The sequence below is a fragment of the Pituophis catenifer genome, unplaced genomic scaffold (assembly GCF_029215685.1).
Source record: "Pituophis catenifer annectens isolate HBS135680 unplaced genomic scaffold, rPitCat1.0.hap2 SCAF_1, whole genome shotgun sequence".
NCBI lineage: Eukaryota > Metazoa > Chordata > Lepidosauria > Squamata > Colubridae > Pituophis > Pituophis catenifer.
This window is the reverse complement of record NW_027256881.1, coordinates 105,397,055-105,415,356: the sequence shown is the minus strand read 5'-3', so window position 1 is coordinate 105,415,356 and position 18,302 is coordinate 105,397,055. Positions and strand designations below refer to the sequence as shown.

General features: G+C 36.0%; 1 protein-coding gene across 1 annotated transcript in view; it reads right to left on the bottom strand.

Moving 5' to 3' along the window:
• Positions 1-18,302, bottom strand: part of ASCC3 (activating signal cointegrator 1 complex subunit 3) — a 212,384-nt gene that overhangs the window by 90,862 nt on the left and 103,220 nt on the right. The window contains exons 15-18 of the mRNA XM_070932828.1: positions 11,517-11,708; positions 10,970-11,194; positions 1,729-1,848; positions 518-682 (exon numbers count right to left, since the gene is read on the bottom strand). Coding sequence (XP_070788929.1) covers positions 518-682; positions 1,729-1,848; positions 10,970-11,194; positions 11,517-11,708 — 702 coding nt within the window. The remainder of the gene's footprint in view (positions 1-517; positions 683-1,728; positions 1,849-10,969; positions 11,195-11,516; positions 11,709-18,302) is intronic.

Below are 18,302 nucleotides of genomic sequence, written 5' to 3'. Positions count from 1 at the left end.
ATTTCCAGAGGGTTTTTATCAAGAAAAAAATAACAGCCAACATATTACTATTAAAAATAAATTTAAGCTACCCATATTGAAATGCAAATTGATTAATTACCAGGGCAAAAATGAACTGATATAAAGTCCATTGAAAAATAAAACAAAAATTGAATAAGATTCACTCACAGAACCTCTTTGAAATTCAGAAAAATAAAGGGCAGCACTTTTTAGAAGTACATCGCAATTTCCAAGGTTTGTGCGTACCCCTATATGGGTAAACATGCTAATAGACCTTTTATGAATATAAACGCTTCCTATATGTTATTTTATAAAATCATTCTTGTGATTTTAGAATCCTCTTTTATTACAAAATGTGAACTATAATGTAGATCTGCAATTATTATTTCCACGTTGCTGTTTTAGACCTGTAATCAGAAACAGGGTTACAAATTACTCCCTAAAGAAAGATAACAAGGCTGTTAAATATAATGCCATGCTTTTGCTTCATAATATACCAAATTATAGGGAACATTACCTCAATTGTGTTATATTTAATGTAGTAGTGGCTTGCAATTCTGCCTAAATCAGTTGAAGAAAAAAATCCAGTTCTCTCTTCAAACCGAATCATCCGGGCTTTATCCAGTTTTCGGCCAACTTCAATCACCAACTGTTCTCTGTGCTTCTCTAAACTTGGATCCATCTGAAATAACGTCAGGAATTGCATATGTTAAGGATGGATGGACAGATGTATAAGACAGAAAGTAAATATGATCTTGTCTTATTTTTTCCCTCTCCTCCAGCAAAACACATAGCGATGGGTATATTTTAGTGGATTTTATTGTGGAATTAATAAACTATTGATTGAGAATACTTAGAATTAAAATATTTATTAAGTTAATCTGATCCCCTTATCGTGACATAATGTTTAGAATACTCTACCCTTTGTAGCCCAAAAGGAGACAGGAAATCTTCAAGGTAAATTAAGAAAAGAATAGATATAATTATAGATGATTATAACTAACTGTTGTTCCAAAAGATATTAGATTTTAGGTTTTATCCATCCTTATGAAATGGTGATGAGGGGAATCTTTATTTGCTATTTATTTCTGGCAGAGATGGAAAGGCCCCATCTTCATTAATTTTCTACTTACAATCCTACACAATTGCAAGATCTATGTCTAAACCTAACACCAAGACTTGAGATTATATAACTAATACACTTTTTCTTTCTGTGTCTGGTCATTCTGAAACGAAAGGGGGCAAAGTAGTGTTATTTTCAGCAGTGCCTACATGGTAAAACTTTCATATTTAGAACTGTATGAGGAACTTTAAGCATTTCCTTTAGTCTTTACTAGCTCAACACTGTGCATGTGTGAATACCTATTCTAATTATATTTGATGACAGACCATAATGGCTGTGATAATTATATTTCATTTTTATGTAAACCTGACATTTAAGACTAAAAAGCTGGCAGAGACTGATAAACAAAAATTGCACATAGGATACACAAATGTGAATAATTTGATCATTTTCCACATATTTAGCCTAACTGTTGAAAACTTCACCTACCACGATGTCCCAAAAATATATCTAAGGATGTTGTTTTCCGTGTTTCATGCTGAACATTTTCAAAACATATAGGAGTTGCTGATCTCAGGAAAACCAACAAGGGCAAATATTTAATCTCCCATCAGGAAAGGATTACAGAACCAGAAAGCAAGTTAGGTTTTCTGCACATTTTCTACCTGATAAGCTTTGTGACTGATGCCATATACTAATGGGTTTGCTCTCATCCGTACATAAAGGTAAGTGTAACTTATCCACTTTACTGCTTCCTCAACATTTGTCACTGTTCCAAGAGCAATCTGCAAGTGGCGAAAAATAAAAACAAATTTTCATGTTAAAAGGTTAAAATGGTTTATAAATAGGATTTATAATGTTCCAAGTTTTAAATGAGCAGATCTGAATATTCCAGAGGAGTATTACAGCGAAAGATTGAAAACTTACCAATGAAGTGGTTGAAATGTACTTTTAGAACAAAATATATTCCTTAACACCACCATTTATTTTTTTGAAATGAAGAGTAAAACGTTAAGTAAAATATGGAAAGGGAGGACAATTATGTGACATTAGACTGAGTAGGGGGAACATGTATATTTCATTCCCTTGTTTGCTGCTAGTCTGAGAAGCCTTCTATCATCAGTTTTCTGCTGAAGATTGGGTTATATTTTTCTAATACTCAAAAGCAAAGCACTTTTCAGATTGTCACTTTATATTTACTTCAGAAATCATATTTTCCATTTTGTAATTACTATGATGGAATATATAAGCTCAACTATCCTGAACACCTGAATTATGTACATTGCAGGGGTTCTATTTATCTTTACTACCGGTTTGCAACGGAACCACTCGTGTGTGCACTTCTGCGCGTGCACAGAAGCTTCTGTGCATGCATAGAAACTTCTTGATGATGTCCGGGTCAGTGGGTGGAGCCTCCGGCCGGTTTTAGTACGGTCCGAACTGGAGGCAACCCACCACTGGTACATTGTGCAAAATTTTAACTATCCATTTTATAAATAAAGCCAGTTTTTATTCATGGAGTCAAATGACATTCTGAGAGGATTTTTCAAAGGGAGGAAGGAAAAAGGGAGGGAGGGAGGAAGATAGGCCTGCCGGCTGGCTGGCCAATTGCTTAAATAAGCAACTGCCATCTATCCAAGGTAACTGACATATTTGATAAAGTATAATATAGCTGAATTTGAAAGCTGACTTGCTGGAATATCACACAAAGGACAGAATTAGTTGGGACCCCCCCAAAAAGCTAAATGACTACACTTCCTCTTTGATAATCTTGTGCTATAATGCACTAGCTATCTATGCGGTCATTTAGCATTGACAATGAATTGATCCCACATAATCAATTCTCCCACCCCTCCACACTGGAACATCTACAATTCTAAAAATTCATTTAATTGTGGAAAGTACAGTAGTGGCCAAAATTGTGGAAACCTTTTGGGAAAAGTGTATTTTTGAGGTTTGATGGCTAATAACACCACTTTTTTTTGGAGTTTCAAGATAATCATATTCCACTGCTGGTATGACCTTAACCCTACTGTAAGATCAATGAGTTCAGGTAGAATCACAGTTAAAAAAACAGTAAATGCAAATTATTTTTCAAAATTTCAAGAATCGACTTTAATGATTCTTTAAAACTTCCTGAAAGGAAGACAAGGTGTAACTGCCATTCTTAATTATACAGATCTTCATGCATTTTTAAAATTTGCTCCAGCAAGAGTTCCTTTTTCTCCTACAGTATTTAGCTAACCTTAGCTGACTTCAGAAAGCTAATCAGAATTGAGCCAGGTACCTGGATAGAAGATGGGTAGAACATATCAAAGCTAAGAGAAAGACCAGGGCTCAATTGGTAAGTAAGTGAGTAAATTAGTTAATAAACAAAAGATAAGTTCTAAATTGTTACCAAAAAACTATATGGACATATCCAGGATATGCCCAGGAGTCAATTTGGACTTAAGAAACTTGCTCTGCAAGGACAAATGGTGACTCAGAGGGTGAAAAGCCTTCAATCAGGGGTGGGCTGCTGGAGGTTCGCAGGGGTTCGGGAGAACCTCTAGCTAAGATTCTGTGCAGTTTGGAGAACCACCAAATCCCACTCCTGTCTGGCCCCTCCCCCCTCCCCTCCCAGGAGTCCCCATGTGGCCCGTTTTGGATGCAGGTAAGTGCAGGGTGCGCGCGGAGGCTTGGGGAGGGCGAAAAACAAGACTACTGGAAGTTCGGGAAGCCTGGGGAGCCTCCAGAGCCTGGGGAGGTTGTTTTTTTCCCTCCTGGAGGCTCGACAAAAGCCTCTGGAGCCCAGGGAGGGCAAAAACGCTCCCCAACGGTGTGCAGGAGGCTGACTAGGCCACGCCCACCATGGCCAAGCCCACCCAGCAACCGGGCAGAGAACCCCTTGCTAAAATTTTTGAAGCCCACCCTGGCTTCAATAAAAAAACAAACAGACTCTTGAATAAACAGACTTTAACATATAAACAAATGGACTCTACTTTGAAATTTACATTTAAACACAACTTATTTTTAAAAAATTTCTCTGACATTTACTAGATAAGTGCATTTGGAATCCCTGAATCAATCTTCATTGCTTAGAAATGCCATCTAGCAAATTAACTAAATTTAATATTCTTGTACCAAGAAACCTCACAGTACCATAGAATGGAACTATGCCATATGTACTTCCCTTTGTCCCAAAGGAGACAAATCAATTCTTTCTTAGTCTTCTTTTCATATTTACTTGTGTCAGCCATGTACCTTGTCTCTAGTTTCCTATGTATTTTATAATTATATCATGAAATTGTTAAATTAGAACCACCACACACCAGAAACTTATCCTACTATCATTAGAGAAAGCAATTCCATGTATTTATGTATGTATGCATTAGATTTTTATTCTGCCTTTCTTACTTTATAAATAACTCAAGGCAATGAACATATCTAATATTCCTTCCTCCTCCTATTTTATTCACAATAGCCCTATGTGGTGTGTTGGGCTGAGAGAGTGTGACTGGCCATATCACCCAGCTGATATGAAGCAAATTGCATCACTTTATTATCAAGGAAATTAAAAGTCAAATATAAGTTTGATACCTGAAGCTACATAGCACACATCTATACAAAATGAGTGCAGCTCAATAAAAAAAAGAGAGAGAGAGAGAAAAAACATTACTTGGCTAGTATATTACAGATTGTTAAATTTCTTCTCATTATTCATGCACTTGTCTATCTGTTCAACACTTTAAGATGTATATGTATGCAAACAAAATGCTTGCAGGGAATAGTGGCTTAGATCCAGATGTGATAAGACAATGCAATACTACTATTACAGTTCACTCAATGCTGAAAAAGACTGGCAGGAAAAATTACTTCTGAATATTTGCTGCCACCTGGTGGTCATTTCAATGTGAGCTTTTAAGAATTTAAGTATTGGAAGAAAAAGCAGTATTAAACTGAAATCAATTAGTGTACAATAAGGAATTGAAAAACAAAAGAAAGCAATGGCAAACCCATAATGTTGCCCAAAATAACTGTATTGTCTATGAAGTTGCTAAGAGTTGAGCTCAGCTTGAAAGATACTCAGAAAATTACAAACACATATGACTGAAAATAAGTCTATTGCAAACCAAATGGACAGGCTTTACTGCAACTATATCTAGAAATTTTAGTTAGGTTGTTCCTTAAGCAGGGAATTTGCATATTTCTCTGATTTATAAACAACTGCCCCAGTTGCATGATTTTTGAAACTTTAAAAACCAGACTTTGGGAGACTTAATGCACCAGATTTTTTATAAATAGCAAAATAATGTGGACTTTTGTTCCTCTTGCATAGTTCCTCTATCTCAATTAAGCCATCAATCAGCCATCAAATACACCTAAAGGTGTAGTGAGAAACTTGAGTTCTTCAGATAGTGCTGAATCATAGTTTCCAGTATAGTTTCCTCAGTGATTATTTTTTAACCTCTTTACAAATAAACAATAGAGTCGGAATGGGAGAAAAGGCATTTCAAATGATAACCTTCAATGGAAGTTATACAATATAAAACTGAAATCTAGAATATAGCCAGTTAATTACCAAAATAACTCTAGAGAAAAATAATGCCTGTCTAATATTTGTCATTTTATTGACAAATCTAAAACATTGAAACATGCCTTTATTCAAATATTTTCCACATGGGAACAATTTAAACATATGTATCAGCAAAGGTATATAGTTAAGAAAACACGAGTTAAGATGAGAGAATATTATACTGAAAGAAACCTTTACAAAGATAAGTATATACTATGTATATACAAAAGTTTCAGTCAAAATTTTTATATTTGAGGGGGAAAAAACCTGTCCAGAAGGCTAAGTATTTTTTTAAAAAAACTGATACAACATCAATTCTTTTCTCCATTGTGCTATCGTCCTTCTTAGTTTTCCCAGATTGCTTGCTTTGGAATGCTGAATGGCCATTTCTTCTCTCCAACACATGCATACCAGCTGTTTTAACATTTTATGTCCTAGCTAAGCAATCTTCTATGCACTTATTGTTTTTAAATCATTATCTTTGGACCTAGGTGTCACGGAAGAGAGTTGGATCCAGCCTGTGTTACCTCAAGTAATAAATGCAACACTGATAGCCAGTTTGGTATAGTGGTTAAAGCATCAGGCTTGAAACCAAAGGACTGTGAGCTCTAGTGCCAATTTAGGGCCAAAGACCTTGCTTGGACCAGTCACTTTCTCTCAGCCCTGGAAGGAGGCAAAGGCGAGCCACTTCTGAAAAACCTTGCCAAGAAAACTGCAGGGACTTGTCCAGCCAATGTCTGAAAACTGGACAGGATTAATGGTAAAGAAAACCAAGGCAACACTACAGATGTTTTCTAGCTATTGCTTCTTTCCACCCTACCATCCACTGTCTCTATACCATTTAATGCCTATTTTACCTACGATAAACGATGATTCAGGCATATAGGTATCAGTCCTGATCCCTAACCAGAGACTGACAGAACTAGTTGCAGAATAACATTCTCCATTCCTGCCAGGCCGTTTGTATGCCTGAACCAGAGTAATCTAAGACACAGAAGATCAAGCCAATGATCTTCTGTGTCTCATTCTTAAACTAAGTTTCCCAAGATGCTGGCTTAACTAGGAAGTGTGGTCTTCCTAGACACACACACACAAAAATGCATTTCCAAATGGTGAGTTATGACAGTTTCAATTCAAGGCAAATGATAGTTTCTCTGCAACTCCTAGTACATTTTTATACCCGCAAGTACTCTAAAGTGGAGCCTGCTTTTTGAAATCCCTGCTTATTCAGAACTGTAAGGCACCTATTATTTTGTCTTTTAGATCCCTGTTGAACGATCTGTCTATATACAGTAGATCTTCTCTAGATAAATGGGAAAGATATTTTCTATCCTTTTAATACATTCAATACACTGATGCAGTATTTAAACATTTTATCTATTAAATTGTTTTAAGGTAACTACATCTGAAGTAGTATTTGTGTGTGTGTGTGTGTGTGTGTGTGTGTGTGTGTGTACGTGCATGAGCATGCACCTACACACGCTCACAATCACACCTTAGAAAATATTTGTGTGCATGGTCCCACAAGGACATCTATTTTAGTTTAAAGATCAGGTATCACAGACAGAATCCATAACTATGGTTAAATGCTTACTGCATCAATGAATCATAGTGCATTGTAATAACAAGCTCAAAATCCCAAATAGTAATAGCTCACATGGAGCCGTAAAGATGCCATGACAAAATTATTAGCTGGCTGGGAAAAATCCAATTTGTATAAATACAGAAACAGCTTAGAGTAAAGAAAACCAAAAAGTAGAGAAAACTTCAAATGTCTAGAAAGGGCAAAATATGATAAATGAAAACAGAATGCAATAGAAAAGTTCCATCTTGGACATAAATGCTAAACACTGTATTATTTTGTTGCAGGTTTGAATTTCAGACATAAATATTTAACGTCAACCAATCTTCCTACAACTTAAGGTAATTTCTGCTTTTTTGTCTGTATACTCAATTCTTAAAAGAAGCTGTACAGATAGTCCTTGACTTACAATTGGGACTCTAATATGATTAGACCAGTTTCAACCCTAACCCTAACCCTAACCTCTCTTCCTATTATAGTGTTGGCTAAATACCAGTGATGAAAAAAATATATATTCAAGAACAGCATTTTCAAAGGTACAAGGAATTGCAATGGGAAAAAGAGAGATGGATGAAATATTTCATGGTACAAATGGCACATCTCTTGCAGGGATATATATCTGGAAGCCTCAGTGCTACACAAACCTTCTTCTACAAAAAAAATTCAGAGGCAAACTCTAGAATCATTCCAAACATTTCCCTACCAAATTGTAATATTAATGTGGGTAAGTGGAAGGATCATCTGAACTGTATTCAATTAACATAATTTTAATTGCTTTTAAATTGAAAGCTGATTGCAGGTTTCATTTGTTCTTTCTCAGGCAGCATTGCACACAAAATATAATGTTAAACCTGTTCTCCAAGAAGACTCCAAAACCATTTTTTCTCAGATCATTGCAAAAGCTAGTTAAGCAAAAAAGAAAGATATTTATATGAAGATCTGATCTGAAAGAGATAAATGACGGAGTTACAACCAAGGGAAATGAAAAACTTTTGTAATTGGTCTGACTTACAATTGATTTTCTGGAATCAAGCAAATAGCGATATTTCGTGCCTTATCATGTCAGCAGGAAAAGTCATGTCCAGTGTTCCAAAGTATATAAAAAATTGTAGTTTCATGGCCCTGTCAGGGTTTCACGCTTTTGCTTATCTGCATTTTCAGTAACACTAGCAGAGATACATTGCCATTTTCACTAACATAAGTTTATTTGAAATCATTAACACACTTCAGCACTGACCTTCGTTTGTCAAAACTGACATGGTTCCTGACCACTGAAGATTAATTTTATGCTTACTGCAGCACTAGATCTTTTAAACAACAATTAAACTTTTTCAAAAAAAAAACAAAATTGCATTTTGGGAAGGCCAAAGAAAAATTAGTTTTCATAGCCTTTCTTCTATAAAACAGGCAGAAATAGAAATAAGAAATGAAATCAAATTGCTTCCGTGCGGACAGCATTCTAATTCAAAATGAAAAGAGAAGTTTAAAACAAGCATAGCTGCCTTTCTTTTCCATTTAGTTCTCTGTTATTACTTCTAAAAATCACATTATTTTCCTGGAACATTGGGAAAAAACAAGTGATTAAAATGATTGGTGCAATGCAACGTTGCAAAACGTTGCATTGCATCAAATGTGACGAAAGGAGATCTACTGAATGAGTTGTCTCCTCATTGATTTTATTCATTAGTAATCTCCATATCAATGCTGTCCATAATGAAAATGGACATAAAGGCAACCCTCTCTACTTTATTGTTCTATTTCCTCCCATGGCCAACCATATTCATTTCCAAATCGAACCATCAGGATATAAATATAACTGATCCTTTCCATTGATTGTTCCTAGCAACTGGTATTCAGAACTATACTAATTCTTATACAGTGAACATATTTCTCTAATTCTCATTTAAAACAAAGTAAGGCAACACCCATAATCACAAACTGTGAAATTGAATCTGCTAAATTAACTACACGAATTTCTTCTTGCATGATAAAAGTATGCAAGAAATATGCTGAAATAATGTTTTATTCACAAAACAACCTTCCACAGTTGTTCCACTGTGGAAGGTTATTGAGTCAGACATGTTTCTTCTGAAAATACTCTTTTGGCAACTTAGGGTTTAAAATCTTTGGGCACCTATATTATACACAAACAAACTGAAACATAACATGTGATGATAGCATTGCAAATTGGCTCCCAATTAGCCTTGGTAGTACAGTGGTCTAAAGCACCCGTTATTAAGACCAGCTGCCTGCAATTACTGCAGCTTTGAATCTCGCCAGGCTCAAGGTTGACTCAGCCTTCCATCCTTTCTAAGGTAGGTAAATTGAGGACCCAGTTGTGGGGGCAATAAGCTGACTTTGTATAAATATACGAAAGAATGAAGGCTATTGCTTAGCGCATTGTAAGCCGCCCTGAGTCTCCGGAGAAGGGCGGCATATAAATTAAATTAAAAAAAAATCTCTTTCATTCTCAAATGTTTCAGATTTAGGGCCAAGTTGTTTCTTTACCCTAGCACCATTTCTACCCTACTCCATACCATACTGGGTCAATATGGGTTGTGCAAAGCAACTGAAACAATCCCTTTGCAAAATACACTGGCACAGGGAAAGCACCACTTCCCTAAGTATTCAACTAGACCCATTCTTCAGAAGACTTGGATACCTTAGGATAGGGAGATAGACAGATGGATAGATAGAGAGACAAACAGTCAGCTCTAAATGATCTCCCCTAAAAACCCACAGGAATAAATTAGTTGTTTCAGCATCAAATTACTTTCTTCTTAAGTGTGAAATCTTGGGCCCATCAGGATAAGAGAGGGGCTTTAGAGACAAAGCCAAATCTGCCTCCGTTTCATTTCTGGAAAGCTGTGTTAATTACTCCTATAGGGAGTTCTGCACTTCTAAATTTGGGGTCTCTGGGGTAGAAATTGACTCATGCCAATCAAATTCTTTTCTACCAGTGAAGTCTTGCTCAGAATTAGCAATCCACAAAATGATTTGAAGGGACAGTAAATTCCAGGGAATATTAAAGCATTTCATTTTTTTTCCTCTTGGATTATGCCAATCCATTTGTCCAAAGGACCGTCCAGAAATGTACCTTAAGTAAATTGGAAATGATTTATGGCGTTTACTTCTGGAAAAGCAATGGTATTCCAACGGGAGTACTTTATTTTATTCCAGAAGACAAGAAAAACATTTTGAAAAACATTTTGCACATTCCAGATTGGAAAAAAAAAATGAGGGGAAGGATTGTCTTTTCAAATCATGTGATCTTGAAAAGCAAACTCTTAAAAAGAACACAACTGATTATAATGAGCCAGGTCTCCAGATATGACGAATAACATACTCAATTCAGTACTATTCATAGGATACTATCTGTATTATTTCTTGATTTTAGAAGTACACATAATTTCACAGAAAAAATATTGAGATATTGTGTAACTTCCTTTAAACTACTCCACCCTTTGAAGCATCATATTTCTTATTTAATACAGTATGTTACCAATGTCACGGCATATTCATGCAAAACAGTTTACAAAAGAGTTATAATTTGTAGATCTGAATATAAATAGCATTGTTTTCCCCTCTTCCTCCTCCATTTTATTTATACTATTCTCTAAAGGCCTGTATGCATGTATGTATGTATGTATGTATGTATGTATGTATGTATGTGTGTGTGTATATATATATATATATATATATATATATATATATATATATATATATATATATATATATTAAGAATGTGGAATTGATTAATAAAACATACCTCTGCATTCAAGTGGTCAGCAAGGCTTTCAAGAAACTGACTTTCAATTGGATTCTGCTGAGTAAGCAGAGTCAGATAATGACTGAGTTTGTCATGTGTTGTAATAATGACACCTTCTCCAAATTTATCAAACTGGGGCCGTCCAGCTCGACCAAATATCTGCATGACATCTAAAATTCCAAGGTCAACAAAGGATCCTCTTTTTGCAGCATAGATCTGTGTTCCCTGTTTGACAAAAAGTTAATAAAAATTAACATAAACACACATCATTATAAATCAGATGAGCTGGAGACCAAAATTACGCAAATACAACAGGCTTTCAAAAGTGTACTTAAGGTGATCCTTTTATAACCTGTGATATATTTAAATCTTTACTAGCCAACTTGGTTCCCAGAGGAGAGAGTCAGTTTAACAACCAACCTCTCTGAACACTGCTAGATAATTAGCAGATCTTTCCTCTCCTCTTCTGCAAACAGTGAAAAAAATACTGTTCCATGACACTTTATGGATGTCTAATGGCCAAAATAGACAGAGCATATGCTTTTACCTTAATGATGACTGCATGAGCTGGAAGATTGACACCCCAGGCTAATGTAGCTGTACAAACCAAGACTTTTATGTAACCACGAGAAAACAAGTTTTCCACCAAACTTCTGTCTTGCCGGAGCATTCCTGCATGATGAATACTGAATCCATCTGGAAACATTTCACGTAATTGCTTGTTTCTGGACTTCTGCACCTTTTCATTGGTAAAGGAAATACATACAAAATTAATGCAGTGTTTACAGAAAAACATAGCAATTCAAGCATGTACAAAACCCACAGATTTTCCACATATACATTAATAGGATGTAAACTTAACGCACCTCTAGTCGTATGTTCTGCAGAACTGATAGCTCTTAGTAAGACCCCAAGCAATACATACAATAAAATATTTTTAGAATCATCTGTTATTTGAAGAGAGTTTGTTAGGTTAAGATTTGAACTATGCTCATTAAGACAAACATGAGGAAAAAATACCCCACTGAATTTGCAAAATCAGAAATTTAATATGCCAAAGGTGATGAAAAAGCCACCTGACCCATTATTGTTATGATGTGCTCCATAACCTTGTAATGGGGGAGGAGTGGGGAGGGGTACTATCACACTGGGAAAACTTTGCTCTAATGGTGAGGGGCAGGACAGTTAAATAAAAGAGCCTGAGTGGCGCAGCAGACTAATGCTACTGTTAAAGGTAGTATTTAGCTACTGTTAAAGGTAGTATTTAGCTTCCAGCTGCCTGCAATTACTGTGAGTTCAATTCTCACCAGGCTCAAGGTTGACTCAGCCTTCCATCCTTTCTAAGGTAGGTAAAATGAGGACCCGGTTTGTGGGGGCAATAAGCTGACTTTGTATAAAATATACAAAAGTATGAAGGCTATTGCTTAACGCCTTGTAAGCCGCCCTGAGTCTCCAGAGAAGGGCGGCATATAAATAAAATAAAAAATAAAAATAAATAAATAAAAGAATGGTGATGGAAAGCTGGTAATATGCAAACAATTTCAAGCTTCCCTCATAAATCAAACCTAAAACCAACAAAAATGTGAAACTCTTCTATTAGTGGAAAAATGGTTCCTGGGCAGATGGGAAGGAGAGTAAAAGGGGTGGGGGGTTTTCCCCCCAGAATCCTCACTCCCATACCTACCCTATCTCTTAAAAAGAAAGGCTTCCCAAATTTGAGCCACTATTTGCTACAAAATATCTCCTCCACCCCCCAAAAAAATATTTACTGAGGTCAACACAGAAAATAATATTCCAAAACCGACTTTTTAGGTCAATTCAAAGGCACACCTCAGAGCAACCTATACTGGAGGAATTTAAAGTATCCAAACTGGATAAGCAGTTTAAACCCTTATCTGTATTTCCTATTTCATTTGTATGGATACCACAGAGATTATTTCAAGGCTATTAGTTTCTTGAGATATGTACTGAGAAACTGCAATGTCAGAAACTTAATTTGACACAATTTGTATAGGAACAAAGCAAAACAAATCCTAACATTCAGATATATATTTATCAACATAAAACAGGCATTCCACAAAGAATAAAAAATGGCAGTGGGCTTCAAATCTACTTATTTTGGAAGTATTTTGAAAGAAAGTGTGCCTGCAACCGTTTGGAGAAAGGCAGTACAGTGTAACTGATAGTTTGCTACTTTGATTTAGTATTGTTCATAATATAATGGATTGTCAATACTGCTATAATCTTCATACTTCTATCACAGTTATAGATGCTTCTGATTGTATTTGTTCAACCTTGTGTAAACAACAAGGTTATAAATAAATGCCTTAATGAAAACCCAATACAGGCACTGTCAGCTACAAATTTCAATAGTAAAACTTGCCTTATGATGAATATTGTCTAATATGCAATTTGCCAATTGAAGAACCTTCCAATGCAACAGATTTGGCCGGGGAAGGGGGAAGGAGAAGGAGCATTATTTGTTTAAAAGTATTTATAGATTGTCCCAAACTGGTTCATGTCTGTCACCTCAATAGCCATACTGTATATATCTCACAATGCAGGACACCCTTTTTCTTTAATTTCTCCTCCCCATTCACAACCCCTAATAGTGAAGCTTGCACCTGTCACATCTGCTTTTTCCCCTCAATCAGTTGAGGATGCAATAATGAATGGAAGATCAATAAAGTGATCTGTGCTGGTTCACAGAGATATTTCTCTTACTTGTTGATAATATTATTGTTTTACAAGTCTACTGAATAGGTATGTGTGAGTGTGAATATGTGTGTGTGTGTGTGTGTGTGTGTGTGTGTGTGTAACGACAGAAATAAAGAGGCTCTAGTATTCTGCCCAAATTTGATGACATAAAGCAGACTACAGGTAGTCCTTGGCTTACAACAGCAATTGCAACTGGGATCAGGATTGTTGTTGCTAAGCAAAACACTTGTACACATGTCCCAAAGGTGCTTCTTTTTCAAGAGGCAACTGGACTTTCTGGTTTTTCTTTGAAGACATTTCACTTCTCATCCAAGAAGCTTCTTCAGCTCTGGCTGGACGGTGGGGAATGGAAGTATTTATACTCCTTGCAGAAAGCTGGACATTTGCATTCTTTTAGCGGGTCGTTAAGGTCACCTGGAGGTTTATCTGTGTCATCAGGGTGACCTGAGTGGTGCAAAGCTGAAGAAGCTTCTTGGACGAGAAACGGAAAACCAGAAAGTCTAATTGCCTCTTGAAAAAAAAGCACCTTTTGGACAACCATGACCTGGATGACTGAGAATCTCCATAGACACTTGTACACATGATTGCTTAGTGTTAGGTGTGGAGGAGTTTGGGTTGCCAGGGGTTTCATACTCCATAGTGGGAGTTGTCAGGAGAAAATGCAGGAGAGACTTATGGGAACGACTTGTGATCTACCTCCCAGGTAAACCAGACAGGAAACATGACAGATGGGCTAAATTTACTTTATTGTAAGCTTACATATTTATTTATTTATTTATTTATTTATTTATTTATTTATTTATTTATTTATTTATTGAATTTATATTGCCGCCTATTTTCCCATGGTGACTCAAGACGGCTTACACAATATAAGACCACATTTAAAGCAATAAAAACTAACAAAAAGAATCAAATAAATTAATATAGTACAATATAACAAAATCACTCCTCACCTCCCATACCCTGCCCCAGCAGATCACACAAGCCATTTAATGAGCTCCATCCTGCTCTGGGTTCCCCAGGCCCGCTGGCAGAACCAGGTCTTCAGCACCTTCCGGAAGAGTATTAGAATGGGGTCCATTCTAATCTCTGGGGGAATGATGTTCAAGAGAGAAGGAGCCACCATGGAGAAGGCCCTTCTTCTGGGTCCCATCAAATATAGCTCCCTCGGGGATGGGACCCGCAACTTTCCCTGCCTCCCCGCTCTGATGGGTCAGGTGGATGTGACGGCAAGAGACGGTCCCTCAGATAATCTTGTATGTCTGAAAGTAGAAACTTCTTTCCAATTGTGACCGCTTGCTCCTTTAGATAAACCCACCTTCCTTAATGTCTTTCTCTGATTCTTAATGATTGTGGATTCCTGCCTCTCTTGTCTGATTGCTTCCTAAGCAGCATCTCATCTCCTCTTTCCCCAACGTCACCCATGCGTTCCATTCCATTGCACCTTCCCTGCTGCTTTCCCATTGACTTGGCTTGTGGGAAACCTGCAGGGAAGGTTGCAAATGGCAATCATGTGACAATAGCTAGCTGCAATGTTGTAATCATGTGGGGATGTTGCGATCACTGCAACGTTGCAGACCAATCATAAGTCCACCTTATTCAGCACCATCATAATTTTGTCTGATCGCTGAAGAAGTGGTTGTAACATGAGGACTGCTGTGAGAAGTCTAATAGGCCCTCCTTATGGATGAACTGTGGGTGAATGGTCACAATTTTGGGAAAAGACTCACAGACAACTAGAGCACAAGTGATGGAAATACAAGCAAGCACAACTATCCACTAGTCAGCTGGTCTTTGATGATGATCTCAGGAAAGGTAGTTATAGAGATTGTCATCAATGGCCCTAAAAGAAGAACGTGCCTGCAAAATTTCACTAAGCAAGAGCGTTACTCCAAATAATAAAGAATCAATCTTTTAATGCCTTCAAATCAGTCTTGACCTCTGGTGACTACATGGATAAATCTAAGCAATTTTATTGGCAGCATTTTCTAGAAGTATTTTGCCATTGCTTTCTTCCTACAGATGAGAAAGAGTAACTGATCCAACATCACCCAGCTGGCTACAATTCATGTTGGCTAGAACTCTCTTAGTTTCTAGCCCAGTGCCTTTAACCACTACACTAGACCTGCTCTGTATGGTAGTAAATAAATATTTCAAATAATTTTTTATTAAAATAAATATCTGCTGGATATTCTCTGTTAAACATAGAATAGATACTACAAAAAACACATTCATACAACCAATGTTAATCAGTGAATACACTTAATTATCCAGTTATTAAGAAGAGGGAGACATTACTAGGTTACCCACAGAAGACACAGTACCTCTCTAGCACTGGCTTTCACATAGAAATCTCTGACTTTTAGAATTTAGTAATCCAGTTTTGGCCAATATAACATGCCTCATTCAATTATATTCACAACTATTATGCATGCAGATACCTTTCTATATTTTTAGAGAAACAATAAATAATTATGACACACAGATACTCTAAATCAAGGCATCTCCAAACACAGTAAATTCACATATACAGAAAAACCCAATGAAGAAAATATGTAATAACAAGAAAGCCACAAGATGGCTCTCAATGCGTATCTCTCCCACTCTCTCTTTCTCAAACACACAAAATGAGGCTATCTTACATATAGATTATATGGAGCTATCTTTAATTATATTCTGAAGTTACCTTATAGACAACTGACTTACAGGTGAGTTAAAATAATGCTGCTTAGCATTTACAGTTAACACGTTTTCCATGCAGGTTTTCGATAATCTCAAATCTTATACAATTGTTTCGAAATAAAACGATGGAGCATATGTATTGTTTCTTTTAATTTTTAATGAAAAGTATTATATTGGATTTCAAAACTCTTAGGACGCATCTGATTATGTACATTATTTATGTACTTTTCTAATTTTTAGGGTAGTTACTAGTTTTATTTTTGGAATTAGTAAACTAATAAAATGTCTAACAACACCTCAGATATTTTTTTAAGTTCAGGTATGGAGAGTTTTATTAGCTAAATATGTCAGAACCAGTTGTCTAAGATTTGTACCACCAGCATTACATTTCCAATACAATTTCAACACAATAAGAAGAGAAATGTCAAAAAGCCCTCTTCATTTTACTACTCCTTCATAAGATTCATTTCAAGTCCATGAACAGCATTTATTATGAATTACCTTTATGCTGATCTAAGAAAGAAAACATTTCAGAAGTACTACAATAGAACCATCTGACTGTATTATTCTCAAATTCTCAGGATTAATTCAACAAATGATAGATGTCAACCCAACAATTCTGAAGGTATTATTGGGAACCCTAACAATAGATATACTTGAATAAGATTCTTGGAATTCATTTTTTTTTTCAGTCGGAAGTCAAAAAAATATAAACTCAAAATAAAATAGAGTATTTCTACTGGTTAGAAAAGTACATGGACATGTCCTCAGAGTTATGAGAAGTTGGGTTCTCATACAAAGTACATTATTCTGATTTGCTTTTATTATTTGCAGGATTCAAATGAAATAGCATCTATTGTTCTTCTATTGCCCTTATTTGGAGACACTGTATATTCAGACTAACAAAAGTAGTCTGGAAGTTCCAAAACAAATTATTCAGAGAAATTAATTGCCATAGTGAATTACTGTTTTATCAATTTAAGGATTCCAGGATCACAATTCTAGTTGCATGGGGACAGTGAAACCCTAAAACAGCATTTTTCAGAACTTTAATGTTTTTCAGAAGTTCCCAGTATTTTCTGGGTGCATCATGAAATAAGTTTTTCCCCCTTCCTAATAGTATATTATAGGCCAATAGTATATTATATCTGTTAATAGGTGTGTTTTTTAAAAAAATATCCCCCTCTACTGCATTGTTTAGTTCAATTCAAATACTGACTGTCAATTTATACCTGCATTAACATTAAAGAGGAACAAATAAGCCAAATTACTATAATTTTGTACTGCATTTTAGAATACAACCTATAAATTTTGACATAAAATTTCTCAAAGCAGTTACTTTTAGCAATTTATTTTCAACTAAAGTTTTCAGATACTAAGGATGATGCCAGTCAAAATCATAAAGCCATTTTTAAAATGTTCACAGAGGAAGAGCACCCTTCTAAAGATCTGGGAATATTCCTCCCCTAGGGTAAGAAATGAAATATATGTATACAGTATGTGTGTGTATGTATATGTGTATGTATACACACACAATTATATTTTACACACACACACACACCTGCAAGATTGACAGGCAGTCCTTCAAGTAACCGGGCCCTATGTATGGAGAGTTTAATAGGTAACAATTAACACCATTAATGGCACCCAGGAGCAAACTTTTTTACAAAAAAGTCCTACCTGTAAATGACTACTTTAATTTCAACCGTAATAACACAAGGGCTATCAATAGATTCAAACTCAATGTAATTCGCTCTAATCTTTGATTGTAGGAAATATGACTTCTGCAATAGAATAGTAAATATCTGGAACACTCTACCTGATCCTGTTGTTAGTCTTGTTAATCCCCTTACCTTTTAAATTAAACTGTCTACCGTGGACCTTTCATGTTTCTTAAGAGGTCTCTAAGGGGACGTGCATAAACACACCAGCG